At 39.2% G+C, this 17,796-nt stretch overlaps 1 protein-coding gene and 1 pseudogene across 1 annotated transcript; both read left to right on the top strand.

Annotated features, from left to right (window-relative positions):
- Positions 1 to 458: 458 nt before the first annotated feature.
- Positions 459 to 6,359, top strand: LOC103049286 (vomeronasal type-2 receptor 26-like). Its single transcript, XM_088143686.1, has 5 exons — positions 459 to 749; positions 1,030 to 1,893; positions 2,533 to 2,760; positions 3,876 to 4,002; positions 5,458 to 6,359. Exons 1-5 carry the CDS (start codon positions 459 to 461, stop codon positions 6,357 to 6,359), a joined length of 2,412 nt encoding a protein of 803 aa, XP_087999812.1.
- A 4,423-nt stretch (positions 6,360 to 10,782) lies between these two features.
- Positions 10,783 to 17,524, top strand: LOC103049040 (vomeronasal type-2 receptor 26-like; annotated as a pseudogene).
- The last annotated feature ends 272 nt before the right edge of the window (positions 17,525 to 17,796 follow it).

Here is a 17,796-nt window from a genome sequence, read left to right as displayed (position 1 = left end):
CTTTCTTTTTGCTGGCATATATTATAGCCTGTTGATTTGAGCTGTGATTTTCCCACTCATTTTAAAATTCTTCTATAAACTTGACTTCAGTTACACTTGTCTATCTCTTTGGAACTTTCTGTTCAACATGTCCTTGTCTTCTCCCAAGAATTAAAGTTGTATCTTCTTCTTCACAGCCCCTGTGCTCCATCCTTTGATAATTTTTTTCTTTAATAGCTTCATATGTTGAGCTTTTCAAAATATTTCTTTATTCAATTTGCATGGCAGTCCATCTCACCAAGTGATTCTGGGTGGTGAACAAATTTTTAAAAAAATTACAATTAAAAACTAAACTCAATTAAAAATTAAAATTTCTTATACTGTTGTGTTTAACTGGTTGTTAATGAACAGTAGTTTCATAAACAATAGATGCCTTGTTTCTGCTCATGTGTGAAAAAGAATGAACTTCTATTTGCAGCATGGTAACAAAGTTCTACCAGCATGCACTTGCCCTGGCCTTTGCTGTGAAGGAGATCAATGAGGACCCCCAGATCTTGCCCAACGTTACTCTTGGGTTCCACATCTATGACAGCTATTATGATCCAAGGATGACCTATCGGACCACCCTGGACCTACTTTTCAAATCAACTGGCTTTCTCCCCAACTACAAATGTGCCAAACAGAGGAACCTGATAGCCATCCTTGGAGGACTTGGTTCTGATACCTCTTTTTATATGGCAGACATCCTGAGTCTCTACAAGATTCCACAGGTAGGATTTTTGCATTATAATATATGGAAATTACTTTTTTTTTTCTCACCTTAAAAAGCTGGTGCTTCCAAAGGAGGGAAGGCTGTCAATGGACTAGAAATGATAGCTGACATTCCATTATGCACCAACAATCTGGGGGGAAAAAAATCCCAAAGAATCAGTGACTGTAGTTCTCCATGCATTGACAAATTGCTTTAAAATCATAGCAAGATCAGACATATGGAGATAAAGATGCTCTTGTTTTTAAAAATTAAGATTACATTTGTACATTCCATTTTAGCTTGCATATGGAGCACTAGTCCCTGAGAAGATTTATTACACTCTGGTCCCATCGTTGTATTCCATGGTCCCAAATGAAGCCCGACAATACTTTGGGATCCTTCAGTTGCTGAAATATTTCGGATGGACATGGATAGGGCTCCTTGTTCATGACAATAGCAATGGAGAAAAATTTTTGGAGACCTTGGAAGCTTTCCTTTTCCAGAATGGAATCTGTGTAGCTTACAGAGAAAGAATTCCACAGCGAATCCGTTTGGATAACATTGAAGAAATGATTGATATAGCACCATCTATTCATGCATCTTTAATTGATCACAAAGCCAATGTCTTTATCATCTATGGAGAATCAGTGACAATGGCACAGCTGAGAACCATTCTATTCTTGCTTGACCCCAGAAATAAAGAAAAAGATTCATTTAGAAAGATCTGGGTCATGACAAGTGGAATTGATTTCACACTACCGTGTCTTCAAAGGAGTTGGGATCTTGAGTTATTCCAAGGTGCCATTTCCTTTATATTTCACTCAAGAGAACTTCCAGGATTCAGTAAATTTCTTGAGGTCATAAAACCTTCTGAGACCCAAAGTTGGAGCTTCCTTAAGGAGTTTTGGGAGCGAGCTTTTGACTGTATTTTTCCAAATCCTGATATGGAAACAGAGGATAATGAAATGTGTAGTGGAGAAGAGAAGTTGCAGGATCTCCCTGGGCCTCTGTTTGAAATGAGAACCACTGTATATAGCTACAGTATCTATAATGGTGTTTATGCAGCAGCATATGCGTTGAAGGCCATGTTCTCATCTCAGTCGCACAAGAGATCCATCTTGAGGATTAAAGCTGCTGAACCTTTTGAAGTGCAACCTTGGCAGGTAATGGTAACACAACAGAACATTTTTATTTCAATGAACAGATTGAGTTTTGTCTTCAGCTATTTCCCTGATTAGCTGAACATTTAGCTGGTCTTTTCATAGAAACTTGTGACTACATGCAGTTTCCTGTATTTGGAGCCTGAAATAATGATCTCTTCTGCAAGGTGAAATGATATGCCCATTTTCTATATCAGGTTAGCTCTTGTATTTACTGGGAATTGGAACTCAAGAGAGAGGGAGAAATGAGGATCCTACTGGCTGAACTATGGAACAGTGCAGGAATTGGACATTGTTCTTAGTTCTTGCACATGAAGTAGGGAACAAGATTTTATCAAGATCTATTCCATATTGGGCTTCACCCCTTGAAAAACCTAAAACTACTCTTTAAATAACTTTTGGTAACTTCTAAATATCTTGTCTTCTTTAGAGGCAAGAGAAGGAGAAGAAATTTGCCTGAGACCCATTTGAGTTCTTTGAGGCTCAAGGTCATGATATTTTTTGATAAAATTTAATGATTAGACTGAGTGAAGTAGAACATTGTCACCATAATTTCAAGAACTGAAGTCTAATCCTTTGTTAGCCCCTTTTGTTTTCTTTCTTCTAAGTGATATGTGCTTTTTCCCCTTGTCTTTCTACGAGCTCCACCCATATCTTGTTAGGATTTCTTTCAACAATTCGGCTGGTGAGACAGTGTCCTTCAATGAGCAAAAGGAAAAGAGAGGTGGATTTGACATTGTGAACATGGTCAGCTTTCCAAACAGGTCCTTTGAGAGGGTGAAAATTGGATGGCTAGATCTAGATGCACCCCATGGAGAAGAATTCACAATTAGTGAGAATATGATTTTGTGGCACACAGCTTTCAATCAGGTGGGCATTCTGGTGGATTCTTGGAGGAACCCCTTTCTCCAGATGGGTCCCTTCTCCTTCTCCTTCTCCTTCTCCTTCTCCTTCTCCTTCTCCTTCTCCTTCTCCTTCTCCTTCTCCTTCTCCTTCTCCTTCTCCTTCTCCTTCTCCTTCTCCTCCTCCTCCTCCTCCTCCTCCTCCTCCTCCTCCTCCTCCTCCTCCTTCTCATTATTAATTTTCCCCATTCAATTTTGTCTGATTCTCAGAGACTGCCTGGAGAAATCCCTGAAGTTTTCTTGGCAAGGTTTTTCAGAAGTGGTTTCCCATTGTCTCCTTCCTAGGGCTGGTGGTTTAGTGCCTAGGCAGGACTAGAACTCACAGTCTTCTAGTTTCTAGCCTTATGTCTTAACCATTATACTGAACTGGCTCTCTTCTTGTGTGTAGAGTGATATTTATTGTATTTATATCACTGTACATCACTTGCTGAATGATTATTGATATTTACCTCACATCAAATCAAGTCCAGACTGAGCACAGGTAGCATTGCCATGTTTGAAGGATCTTAGGCGGCAATTCCAGCAGTTCTTCATAAATTCCACTTGCTTCATTGCCTCTACTTTCTCTTTTCCCCAGTTCCAAATTTTGCTTTCTCATTGGCTTTCACCCTTTACCCTAAATAATAATATTTTATGGTATTTACTACAAAACCTTGGCAGTCAGATCAAATATGCCATAAGGCTGAATTTGAGTCACTGCCTGTGACCTCTCAACCTCTCTGTTTTTGTTGGTGCTGGGGGGTGGGGAACAAGTCTAAAACCCATTTGTACCCCATTAAAGTAACAAATGCAAAGGATGGTGCTGTGTTCACCTTCTAGGCTTGTGATCAAGACTCTTGCAGCACCTTTGCTTCTACTTTCAAATATTGGATGGGGGAGATGGGCAGCCTATAAATTTAATGATAAATAAATAAAATAAAATATTGACTGCAAGATTCAAGGATCAGACTGCTGCACCCTATTTCTGAAAATGTTATGATTTCTGTATATAGCCTTTTGTGTCTTGCTCAATCATTGGGAAGCTGTGTAGAGACATCTGGGGTACGTTTTTCTCATGCCAGCTCCTTTCCTATTTATGGTCAGGTCTGTCCCCTTTCAGTATGTAATGAATGGTGCCGTCCTGGAAACCTAAAGGAAAAGAGGGAAGGAGAGAAATTTTGCTGCTATGACTGTGTTCCCTGCCCAGAAGGGGAGATTTCAAACAAGACAGGTACATCCTCCACTGTTGTGACAGTCCCTTCTTTCTCAGTCTTTCACCAATCACTTAAACTCCTGCATCAGTTGGTAACCAGAACTGTGAAATTGACATCTCTGACTATATTTCTAACTATCTGTTAGGATTTTGCATTAATTCCTAAAACAGATAAGCAAAGAATGAAAATCTTTTGTACTCAGTAGATGGTGAAACCTCAGTTTAGATGTCCTCAGCACAATCAACCAAATTCTTGTTGTACTTATATCACCTTACATCACTTGCTGCATGATCATCATGCAAATACAGCAAATGATGTCATTTGCAGGGCGATGCTATGATGCGACTGACACAAATGGATGCAAGTTGCATCATGATATCACTACTGATGATAAACTCCCTTACTCATTCGACAGTCAGAAACACCAATGATCCCACCTACCCATGACTCAAATTGGTCTTGTAAATCAAGTTTTCACTATGTGGTTAGGGATGTGTAGAGAGATAGATTGATAGATAGTAGTAACCATACAAGCATACCTATTAATATCTGTAGTTAATTAGCATCCCTACATTCAAATTTTCCAGTGTGAACATCACAATATAATTCACTATACAGTTTCAAGAGATTTTATTAACAGAACACAAATGAAACCAAGATTGCTTAATATGTAGCACTTTTTTAATTCAAAAAGATGCCACTGCTTTAAGAGTTCCATCAAATTTAATGAATGAGTTCCTTAAAGCAGTGACATTTTTTTCCCCAGGTTTATGTGGGTATTTATCAAATATCAGGGAAAAGGTATTCTTATGGTTTTGTGAGAGTGGAAATATTTCATAGTGATAGTTTTTTAAAGTAACGCAACTCTGCTCAATAAGTTCAGCAAATAGGAAAAATAAATGTATTCCTAAACCATGTAGAAACTAAAGTCTTCATAGTTAGTAGATATATAAATTGTGCAATATTTAGAAATATTTTTGGATGTTTGGGTGGTAGGCAAACTCAGCATGGGAGGGACAGAAATTGGCACTGAAATGAAATCTGCTTCTACTTTATTTTAAGATATGGAAAATTGTGTAGCACTTTTTTAATTCAAAAAGATGCCATTGTTTTCAGAGTTCCATTAAGTTTAATGAATGAATTCCTGAAAGTAGTGACAGTTTTGTGAGAGCGGAAATATTTCATAATGATAATTTTTTAAAGTAATGCAACTCTGGTCAATATGATCAGCAAATATTCTTTATATGTAAATGTGTATGTATGTATGTATGTATGTATATATATATATACATACGTGTGTGTGTGTGTATTCCTAAAACTTGCAGAAGCTAAAGCCTCCATAGTTAGTAGTTATATAATTGCTGGAATATTTTGTAAAAAAATATTTTGGGGTGATTGGGTGGTACATAAATGCTGCATGGGAAGAACAGAAATTGACACTGAAATCCAGTCTGCTTCTACTTTTTTTTAAGACATGGAAAATTGTTTCAAATGCCCAGAAGATCAATATCCTACCAAAGAAAAAGTTGACTGCATCTACAAAATTGTAATATATCTTTCTTACAAGGACCTTCTAGGGATTTCTTTAGCCTCCACTTCTGTTTCACTAGCTTTGACCACTGCTCTCGTATTAGGAATATTTCTTAAGCACAAGGATACCCCTCTGGTCAAAGCCAACAACCGGGACCTCACCTACATTCTCCTTATCACCCTCCTCTTCTGCTTCCTGTGTCCTCTCCTGTTCCTTGGCCAACCCAATGAACTGACCTGCCTTCTCCGACAACCGGCCTTTGGCATCATCTTCTCCATGGCTGTTTCTTGTATCTTGGCCAAAACCTTCACTGTGGTTGTAGCTTTCATGGCTACCAGGCCAGGCTCCAACATGAAGAAATGGGTGGGCAAAAGGATGGCAACCACCATTGTTCTTTTATGCTCTCTCATTCAAGTAGGACTTTGTGCCATCTGGCTAGGATCTTTCCCCCCATTACCACAGCTGAACATGCATTCCATGACTGAGGCCATCATCAAGGAATGTAATGAAGGCTCTCCGGTCATGTTCTCTTGTGTCCTAGGCTACATGGGCTTCCTGGCCCTTGCCAGCTTCTTGGTGGCCTTCTTTGCTCGCAGATTACCAGACAGCTTCAATGAAGCCAAATACATCACCTTTAGCATGCTGGTATTTTGCAGTGTTTGGGTGCTGTTCGTTCCAACGTACCTGAGCTCCACAGGAAAATCCTTAGCGGCTGTGGAGATTTTCTCCATCTTAGCTTCCAGTGTAGGATTACTGGGATGTATCTTTTTCCCTAAATGCTACATCATTATGTTGAGACCTGAGCTGAATATCAAGGAGCAGCTAATAAGAAGAAAGAGTTAAAGCAGTGTTTCTCAGCACGAGCAAGTTCCAGGTATGGGGACCGCCAGAATCCTCAGCAATAGGCATGGTGTCTGGGGAATTCTGGGAGTGGAAGTCCACACTTCTTGGAGTTGAGAAACACTGCATCAAAGGATGTTCTTGTTTTATCTGTTGTTACTATATGCAAATAGTATGAATAAGATGTTGGAATCAAATGTTAATTGTATGATCTCTTATATTTATGGAACTTTACCACAGAGCTGTACAAAGCACTCAAAATTCTCCTCTCAGCGTTGAGGTACCCTTCTCCATCATATGGTTTGGCATTAAGACTTCAAGGATTTTCTCAAGACATGTACATCCTTTCCCCTTCTTGGAGAACTGTATAAATATCAGAGCATCCATTTTGCCTGTAGGGGAGTACCTCCCACTAACTTCTGGTGGGGTCCCCCTGTAGTACGTACTGCTCAATAAACACTGCAGTGAAGCCTTGATTATTCTGTATTGAAATTATTTTGATTTTAGGGATGGTAGGCTGCCATATGGATGCTAACATTTGAAAATGTCTTGTAATTTGTCTCTGAATTTTGTATCGGCAGTTTATTGTCTGCAAATTCAAGTCCTATAAACTTTGACCCATCTTAAGGCATTTAAGCTCAAATCCCACCCTTCAGATGTATATCCAATATCCACATAGCCATCTATGGGAGACTGATATTTGAGATATGGTTCATGTTTTCATCAGTGCTAAATGTCTTATTCCATCCAATTGTAATTGTTTGGGTATTTAAGCTAAAAACCCATTTTCCCTTTTGTTATTTTTAATAAAGCTCACTCTTAAAACAGAGTTGGTCTTAGTTTTTATTATATCACAATCATCATCATCATCATCATCGTTGTTGTTATCATCACCATTATTATGTAAAGGTCAAAGCCCTCTGAATTCAGGCTGACATTATACAAATCACCATTGAAAGTCTAATAAGATGTAATAACGTATTAGTTGGATTACAAACAGAGATTAACGTCCTGGTGTCACAGAGTTGCATATTTCCCCCAACATACCTGGAATATGCCCATTATGTTAGAGCATGTGGGACAGGTAAAAACATCAGGAGAAAGGTGGTCCCACACATAACCCAGCCCCATGCCATGAAGTGCTTATACAGGAGAACCAATATCTTGAATTACACCTGGAAGTCTAATGGCAGCCCTAAATAGCAAGATACATGGGTGTACCAAGGTGCTGTCATCATTACCTGTGCCATTGCATATTTATGTCCCTTTGTTAATATTTTTTTAAACATCTCAGGAAGGAAGGTAGGAAGGAGGAACATCTCAGGAAGGAAGGCAGGAAGGCAGGAAGGCAGGAAAGCAGGAAGGCAGGAAGGACCCATTCCACCCATTTGTGAGGCATGGCTCGACTCAGGTTTGTACCACTGATCCGCTGTCCTCTCCCTCCCAAAAATACTTTGGGGGTTGCAGATACTGAGGTTTCTACTCTTATTTTAGCCTCCCCAACCACGTTAAAAATCATGCCATTGAAAATCAGCCATTTTGCCACCAAATTTCAGTGCCGTGATATGGTGATGTTTTGAAGACCACAAAAAGGAGGTTTGGGCCCAGCTTGATTACCCTTGAACTAAAGTATGAAGGAACACAGATCACTGTAAAGCTGACAAATTTTGCTCATGTGTGGTTACTAGAAGGCTACTGCTACTGCTACTGATGAGCAGAAGGGGGAAGGCGAAACGAACACAGAGCTGCAAGTAAAGGTGTCCTTGCAGACCAACCTTAGCAACAAAGACAATGTTTTCCCCTGCAATCATTATCACTGGTGTCTTTGCTAATGCCTCGGGAGCTTTCCAAAACTCAGGTCACAAACAAACCTTGACGTGTTTATAAGCTGGTTGAAATCCTGTCCCTTCCTCCTATTCAGAGCTGTAATTAAGAGTAAGAGGTGGGCAGGGCTTCACAATCACTGTATCCTGGTCATAATTCACAATCTGTTTTTTTCAACGTTGTTAGTAGCGTTAGAGGACATATTCTTTTTCCTAAGGTAGAAAGAAGAGCATATTTTTGATTAAGACCAACTGATCTATCTACGTTTGCACTAAGAGTGAGAGTAGGCTCAATCATGTCTCTTTCTGGAAATACTCTTTGCCATCAGTTAGTGTTCCTTATGGTGCTACTACTTCTATTGCCTCCTGTGATGGGCAAAGCAGCCATTGTGAAATGCCTTTCTATTGATCCTATGCCTGTTCCTCATGAATGGTATCAACCTGTAGGCTTCACCATTGGTGGGATTGTTTCTCATATCTTGTTTCTTTTTCCAAAACCTTCTTTCCAGAAACAGCCTTCTCAGGAGCTTGGCTTTGATCTACCAATGTAAGCAGTCCATCCCTTCCTTTTCCCTTTTCTGGGTGGGCTTGGGAAACTATGGATTTGTAATTCAGAAACTCAGATTTATAGTCACGATTCAACCCCTGTAAGAACATCAGCACACTTTTTTGCTCAGTGGTTGAACTCTTCATACAGCCCAAAAAATCTTTCAGAGGGCTCTGTGATTTGAACCAAAGTAATGAGCAACTGAAGGCAAAGGTTATACCTTCATAATAACATTCACAGATTTTGGAGAAGACGTCAGAAGGGGATCTGCAAGAACTGATCAGAAGGAACTACCCATTTTCTTTTTTCAAAGGCAAAAAAGGAAAAAAAAGGAAGTATTGGGAAAGATTCCTATGCTGTATGCATGTGTGTGTATATATATATATATAATTTGTCACCGCCCATCTCATTGAAACGACTCTGGACAGTTTACAAAACAGAGTGGAACAGCTAGAGATAATTTGTACAGACATTTTTTTTAAAACCATTTTTTCACTTATGGAAAAGTGGGTTATTTTGAAGGATGCTAATTTATAAGAAACATAATAAATTACCTGATTGATTGATTGATTGATTGATTGATTGATTGACTTTGATTCTTAGCAAACACATAGATTTTCTCCACAATGATCTGTCCTTCAGGTCTTCCAATGGTACAACCATTGACACTGTAACTGAGTCCATCCACTTTGCTGCTGGTTGTCCTCTTCTTCTCTCTCCTTCCACCTTTCCCAGCCTTAAAGCCTTTTCCATAGAGCAAGAACTTCATATGATGTGCCCTGAGTAAAATAACTTGATTTCTGCCTCGAGTGAGAACTCTGGGTTGATTTGTTTTATGAACTTTTTTTTGGTTTTCTTTGGCTGTCCATGGTATTGTCAGGTGTCTTCTCAAACACCAAAGTTTAAAAGCATCAATAATAATAATAAACAGCTGGCTGACTGTGCGACCAACCATGTACCTTTAACAGCACCAAATAAAAAACATCTGCCTATCCCAGGTCCTTGGGAAGGACTCCATATATGGATCAAAATGCTAAATCTAGCCTAAACATCTGACTGAATGTGCCACTCATCATCATCATCATCATCAACAACATCATCATTCATCATCATAGTAATAATAATCTTTTGATGATACATTTAACACCATCAAACAACATCTGCCTATCCCAGGTCCTTGGGAAGGACTTGATAGGTGGATAAAAATGCCAAATCCATTCTAAACATCTGCCTGAAGACAGCTAACAAGAATTCAACTGAAACACAATTCAAAGCTAAACAAAGCAAAAACCCTCAAAGAGGTAAAATGTACTTTAACTTCCAAAGGTTGCTGTTATCTTTTTAAAAATAAATCTATGACCATGTTTTTGGCATTATTATTAACAGTCACTGAAAGGTTATCTTCTTCCATTCTTTGTTGAAATCTGTTAGAACTTGTAAGGGCTATTTTCAAAAGTGAATTCAGAATAATTCAAATTTTAATCATTCAAAATTATTATAATAGGCCACAACAGGTGAAAAGGATCTGTTTCTATCCCAGTTTTGACCAGGAAAAGGTAATCAGGGTTGGACCTATTTAATAGTAACATGAGAGACCACTAGGAAATACCATGACTATAGGCTAGACTGGAAAGTTGCAAAAAAAAAAAAAAATACTAGAAGGCAAGTTCATACATTGAGAAGAAAGCTATGAGGATGGCTTCAGATGGTGTGACATCTGGAAGTGGAGGAGAGGTGGAGATTGTCTTTCCATTCCACCCTTACAATGTTGAGCTCCCAGTGCTGAAGGGAAAGGTCTGAAGAGACACTAAAATGAATGTGGTTCCATGGAATCAAGAATCAGTACCAGGATCTAGTCATATCCAAACAAAAGCAGTTAATAGCATTATGGTGTCTCATCAAACCTTTTCCATCAATACCAATAGATTGTGGGTAAATAAAGGAAAGAGAATCAGGGTGATCATCTACCTTAAACAGATGTGAATTCTTTAAATATCCATACATACAAGTGTTACACAATTCATTGATGACAGAAAGTTTTAATTCTGTTCACAGTATGATAACAAAGTTTTACCAGCACATCTTGGCTTTGGCATTCTCTGTACATGAAGTCAACAAGAACCCCCAAATCTTGCTCAACATCACTCTTGGGTTCCATGTTTTTGACAGCTATTATGATGCAAGAATGACATATCGGACAACCTTGGACCTTCTTTTCAATTCATACAAATTTATTCCCAGCTATCAATGCAATAGCCAGAAAAAAATAATAGCCATTATTGGGGCAATGAATTCTGACATCTCCTTCTTTATGGCAGATATCTTAAGTCTCTATGAGATTCCACAGGTAAGATATATTCAAGGAGAAGTGGGAACATTCAGACATTTTGGGGGAGATTTTGGGTTTTTGGAGAGGCAGATACTAGCTGGGAATAGAAATGGCTGGTTATAAGTACAAGAATATAAGAATAGCTCTGCTTGATAAGGACAGGATTCATCTTAAATAACATTTGGAAGCATTATATTCCCAATGCAGAGATAATATATTGAGTCTTCAAGATTGATTCTTCCTGACATGTCATTCACAAAGTGATGCAACCTCTAGAATCAGCATAACACATTTCTTCAATATAAATCATTCTAAATGTTGCATCATGTCTCAGAATTACAACACTACAAAATATCTCTGCATTCCTTTTTAGCTGACCTATGGATCATTTGCTTCAGAAAGGCATAATAGGAGACATGGTTATTCCTTTTACCGCATGGTCCCAAATGAAAGCCATCTGTATATGGGGATCATCCATTTGCTTCAGCATTTCCAGTGGACGTGGATTGGGCTCTTTGTTCTAGAAGGTGACAGTGGAGAATCTTTCTTGAAAGTCCTGAAGCCAATGCTTTCTCAGAATGGAATCTGCTCAGCCTTCACAGAAAGAATCCCCAACCAAAGTGTTCTGCTTACCTTTGAAGAGCTGAATGGGATAGTTTGGAATATTTATTTACGTTTGCAGGACAAGGAAACCCAAGCATGGTTAATTTATGGTGAAACTCTAACCATTATGCGTCTGAGCATGTTGGTAACTATGGCAGATACACATTTTGGAAGAATATGGATTACAACAGCCCAGATTGATTTTGCTGTGACAAGTTTTCTATCACAACAAAATATTAACTACTTTCATGGCACCATTTCCTTCTCAATTCATTCAAGTGAATGTGTCCAGTTTCAAACGTTCCTTCAAAACATTAAACCAAAGTGGACCCAAGTAGATGGTTTCCTCAAGGACTTTTGGGAGCAAGCTTTTGACTGTTCTTTTCCATGCACTGGGAAGGAGCAGCTAAGGAGCCTTCCTGGACTTGTGTTTGAAATGGGCATGACTGGCCACAGCTACGGTATCTACAATGCTGTCTTTGCTGTGGCACATGCTTTGCACAGCATGATTTCATTTAGATCCAAGGACAGATTGGGAAATGTTCAGGCTTGGCAGGTAATGCCTTCATTGCAAAATGAAATACTCCCTGTCAACGTCAGATGCAAATGAAATGATCTGCAGATTAAGACACTGAGAAAGTGTGTTCATTTGTTCATCCATCCATCCATCCATCCACTCATTCATTCAACAGACCAGTTTAATCCAGACTAAATTCCATATCGGAAGATATCTCAAAATTCATGCTTAGTTGATAAAACATTACTCAATAATACAGATTAATACAATATTTAAATAATTAATAGCAGCAGCAACAATAAGAGTGTTTTTTAATTTGTTAAGAAACCCATATGCAAACTTAGGAAAGAAAGTTTGAAGCTGATAAAAAATTAATTGCCTTTCTCAGATGTCTATTTTTTGTTTATGCTTTTTGCTATCTGCAAAAAAATTGCCATGAAGGTTCATCTTTGGGTTTTATTTCTGTTTGCATTAGGTCCACCCATTTCTTCAGGCAATTTCATTTAACAACTCTGTGGGAGAAGAAGTGTCCTTTAATGAAAACGGAGAAATGATTGCTGGATTTGATATAATAAACATTGTCAGGATCTACGCAAACCAGAACCTTCAATTGTTTTTACTTTGCTTTTATTGCTAACCATTGATCAATAGTGAAATACTGGGAATGTTATTCTAACCGTTTGCTTCACCTGCCATAAAAAGGGGGGAAGAGGAGGCCAGGTGCCGTTATCTCTATCTTGAACCAGACATCCAAGGCCAGAGGTGTGAGAACCGGGACAAGGCGCGAAGAGCTGCAAGCGGGAATAGAAACCTAGAAGGGGGGGAAGTTGGGCTTAAAAAGACAAGGCTTTGCTATGTAGAATTAGACTCAACAAACTATGATGCTGTATGCTTCTCCTGAATAAAGAAATCTCTGATGGAACTTTTGGTCTCCAGAGGATTTACTGAATTTCGGGATTGAGTGTGCAGACTCTGACATTTTGTCATTTGCGAATTTTTTATGCTGGCTTTTTGCCTTTTCCAGAATTACCACTTAAAAACCTCCCTGAACTCTCAACAGACCAATGGATAAATAACATTACAAGTCTGTGGCCACTAATTGTGAAATCTCTGGAAAAAGCAAAAAGCCAGCATAAAAAATTCGCTGATAGAAAACGCACTGCCAACCCCCCTTGGAAGGTAGGCGACCTAGTCTGGCTTTCTACAAAAAATTTAAAATCTTCCCAACCATCTAAAAAACTTGCTCCAAAATATGTGGGACCTTTCCCAATTGAGAAAGTTATAAATCCTGTGGCATTTAAATTATCGTTGCCAAAACATTATAGAAACATTCATCCTGTTTTCCATGCAAATTTACTAAAAGCATTCAAGCAATCTGAAACTTGGCATCCAGAAACAACTCCACCAGCACCCATCATGATTGAGGGACAAAGCCACTTCGAAGTAAAAGACATCTTGGACTCTAGAAAACATAAAGGCAAACTCCAGTACTTGATTCAATGGAAACATTTCCCCAAAACCCATCACGAATGAGTAGACAGTATTAATGTTAAAGCCCCTAAACTACTTGCTCGCTTTCACTCAAAATACCCTGACAAACCTAAGTAACCATATTAATGATCATTGTAATATCGCTATCTTCTTTTCCAGATTTTCTTCCGAATGTAGGAACATTCGTTCCGTTGGAGGGCGGCATGTCAGGATCTACGCAAACCAGAGAGTTCAATTATTTTTACTTTGCTTTTATTGCTAACCATACTTTTGCTTTTATTGCTAACCATAGATCAATAGTGAAATACTGGGAATGTTATTCTAACCGTTTGCTTCACCTGCCATAAAAAGGGGGGAAGAGGAGGCCAGGTGCCGTTATCTCTATTTTGAACCAGACATCCAAGGCCAGGAGGTGTGCGAACCGGGACAAGGCGCGAAGAGCTGCAAGCGGGAATAGAAACCTAGAAGGGGGGGAAGTTGGGCTTAAAAAGACAAGGCTTTGCTATGTAGAATTAGACTCAACAAACTATGATGCTGTATGCTTCTCCTGAATAAAGAAATCTCTGATGGAACTTTTGGTCTCCAGAGGATTTACTGAATTTTGGGATTGAGTGTGCAGACTCTGACAAACATAATTGTATTTCCAAACTTATCTTTCCAGAGGGTCAAAATTGGAAGAGTGGGTCACAAGGTGCTAGGAGGGAAAGAATTCACCATTAATGAAGATAAAATTGAGTGGCACGGGAGTTTTAACCAGGTGTAGATTTTTGGATTAAGGAGATGAAACTTCGGTATCAAAGTTTTGCCTAATCCTTCACTACAATAAGGCTTTCTGATAAGCATAGTGCTATGCATCACATTCAGAAATTTGAGATGTATACAATAACATCATTTCTCAACGTATTTGCCAACACGGATATGATTTCAGAGAAACCAAAATATTTTTAATCATGCCAAGTGAAACTTGTCCAATTTATGAGAACATTAAGTCAAAGTTATTTATTTATAACTTGCAGCAGATCAATTTTTCACCATCCCGTTTCTGAAATTCTCCACCAAATTTGCAGACTGAGTAATGGGTGTGGGGTTATCACTCCAGAGAAAGGAGACATTCTCCAACATTTTCTCAAGGATAGGATTCTCACATAGGATTCAACATAGCACCATTGCTAAAAACAAGTCCAGTGGGAAAATTTCCCTTCCTGAAGTCTTCTTTTTGGATTCCATGAAAGCATAAGAAGCCAGGGAGGCTTTAGTGCTCTGGAAAGTTAGCTGTGTAATAAAAAAGGTGATTCACAGACCTTCTTTTTATAGCTGACAGAGTTTGAGGGCACCACTTCCATCCATGACAATTTAGCTGAAAGTCACCTCTTCCTTGAAAGGACTGATATAGCAGATTTTCTTTCATCCAGTTGAATTACAATGGGTGAAAAAAGTGCAGGAGATGTTCTCTTTGTTCCTGTGTATTTTCTCCCCTAATTACAAGGTTCTATTCCAACACTTGATTACAAAAAATATACTTGAGTGGAAGACTCTTTGTGCAGTAGAGGAAAGCCGGCTGGTGTAATGGTTAAGGTTGGTCTAGGAGTGGGGAGACTCATATTCAAGTCCACCTCCAACTATGGAAACTCCCTGGGTGCTTTTGAGCCAATGACTCTGTCAACTCTTAAGATTGCTCTTGCATAGATAAAAATGTAGGGAGATTCTTAAGTAAGCTGTCTTCAGAAAAGGCAAAATTTAACTTAATAAACTTAATTAATAAAGAAACAATAAATACAAGCTCCAATTCAGAAATTAAAGTTAAGCACCATTAGTGGAATGTCTGAATCAAATCATCTTTCCAAACCAGATGGATTGTTTGGAGCATGTCTTCAAATCAAATTTGATGTGTTCATAGCCATGTGATATTTCAGAAGGCTTTTTATATGCACAAAAGCTCTCTCCCTGCCCCAAATTGATTTGGGAAAAAAACTCAAATCCAGTTGATTGTAAGGTTTACCCCGTTCAGCTCCAAAGAAACTCTCATGACATGCAAGTTCAGCAAAGAAGTTTACTAGAGTGTAACATAAGTAGGTACAGACAAAGCCAGGGTTAGCTTGGCATAGCTTACATGGTGTTTTATAGTTTCCCCATTCCCATGCTTTTCCCCATTGCCTAGTTACTGATTAACCACAGTAATCCTCCCTCACCCAAATGGCAGATTCAGTCCGGTTCTTTTGTCTTCTTGATTGCCATCTATTGGTTGTGTGGTTGTTGCCTTTGTTGGGTTTTCCTGTGGCGTGTAAAGCCAGGAGTTCTCAATCGTGCGCTGATTGCTGCTCTTCCGAGCCACTGCACTTCCCTTTGTCTGCAGCACTCGAAGGAAGCCGGCAATGATACAATGTATCTGCTCTTGGCTGGTGTTAACCGCCACCACCTGTCAGCAATCAGTTCGCAGTTTGGCTAACTTCCCCTTTTTCGCTGCTAGCACCCGGGGCAATGAAATTGACTAGGCGAAGCTGAGCAGTGGCATTTGCCGTGCCATGCCATACCGGCTGAATCTGACATTGATCCCAATCCATCTTCAAATGGAAGCATTGCATGATATTTTTGGAAGAATATGTCTTGTTTCAAAATAGAATCTATTATTCTCAATTTATTTTATTATCCTCAATTTCTCTTTTACGTTTATGGCTAAGGTGGCTCCCCTTTCTGTGTGCAGTGATTCCTGCCAACCCGGTGAACAAAAAATAAAGAAGGAAGGAGCCATGTTTTGCTGCTATGACTGTGCTCCATGTGCAGAAGGAAAGATTTCAAACCAAACGGGTATGTAATAGGGATGGGCAGAACTTTGAAAGGTTCTGATTTGTTTTGATTTGTTTCAATCAGGCCATCTAAATGTATGAAGAAGTTAGAAAGAGCAATAACCTTCCTTGAACTTTTATTTCCTCCTCTAGATATGAATGATTGCCTTGAATGTCCAGAAGATCAATATCCTCGCAAAGAACAAGACGGATGTATGCTCAAAATGATGAGCTTTCTGGCATTTGAAGAATCTTTAGGGGTCATTTTAGCCTCATTTGCTCTTTGCTTGTCACTCCTCACAGCCTGAGTGCTTGGACTCTTTATTAAGCATAGACATACACCCATAGTCAAAACAAATAACCAGGATCTCACTTATATTCTTCTCATCTCCCTCCTACTCTGCTGCCTCTCTTCTTTGCTATTTCTTGGACAACCAGGAAAAGTGACCTGCTTTCTGCAACAATCTACCTTTGGCATCATCTTTTCAATGGCTGTTTCTTCTGTGTTGGCCAAAACCATCACTGTGGTTGTAGCTTTCATGGCCACCAAACCAGGATCTAAGATGAGGAAATGGGTAGGGAAAAGACTGGCATTCTCCATGGTCTTTTCTTGCTCTTTTATCCAAGTAAGCATTTGTGCCTTCTGGCTAGGAATGTCTCCCCCATTTTCAGATTTGGATATACAGTCAGAGGCAATGGAGATCTTAGCAAAGTGCAGTGAAGGTTCTCCCATCATGTTTTACCTTGTCTTGGGCTACATGGGACTTCTATCCATCATCAGCCTCATAGTGGCCTTCTAGCGAGGAAGTTGCCAGACACATTCAACGAAGCCAAGTTCATCACCTTCAGCATGCTGACATTTTGCAGTGTCTGGCTGTGTTTTGTCCCAACGTACCTGAGCACCAAGGGGAAATACATGGTGGCTGTGGAGGTCTTCTCCATCTTAGCCTCCAGTGCTGGCTTGCTTGGCTGTATCTTTTCTCCCAAATGCTACATTATTGTGCTGAGGCCTGAAATGAACAAAAAAGAGCATCTAAGTAGAAAGAATTGCATTTCTCTCTCCCTTAATTCCTAGAGATCCCAGGGAGAAATAATTTCTGGAGGAGCGTAAGCTGGGGATGATGCTTGGCACAAGACATATACTAATTAAGTAGGAAATAAGGGGCTTTCAGTTTAGTTTTTAATTCGGCCACAGAATTGGGCACAATGGAAAATAAATTGTGAATGATCTTCCAGAGGTACTTTTATATTGAAGGGTATGCTAAATACCAGGAGCACCTGCCAGGAGGTCAAAAAAGGCAAGGTCATGACTGCAACCACAGGATAGAAGTGTTGAGAGTAAGGAAT

Source organism: Python bivittatus, unplaced genomic scaffold, assembly GCF_059951505.1.
Source record: "Python bivittatus isolate LINGU-HERP-01145 unplaced genomic scaffold, Pbiv_v1 ctg000360_np1212, whole genome shotgun sequence".
Taxonomy (NCBI): domain Eukaryota; kingdom Metazoa; phylum Chordata; class Lepidosauria; order Squamata; family Pythonidae; genus Python; species Python bivittatus.
Note: the sequence above shows the minus strand (reverse complement) of the source record. Positions and strands in the feature narration are given on the sequence as shown.

What these genes read in the sequence shown, in the direction of transcription:
- LOC103049286 (XM_088143686.1), top strand. Translation starts at nt 459, where the DNA reads ATGGTAACAAAGTTCTACCAGCATGCACTTGCCCTGGCCTTTGCTGTG. An exon ending in TTGAAGTGCAACCTTGGCAG is followed by an intron (nt 1,894 to 2,532) that starts GTAATGGTAACA and finishes TCTTTCTACGAG; the next exon opens with CTCCACCCATATCTTGTTAG. An exon ending in GGAGATTTCAAACAAGACAG is followed by an intron (nt 4,003 to 5,457) that starts GTACATCCTCCA and finishes CTTTTTTTTAAG; the next exon opens with ACATGGAAAATTGTTTCAAA.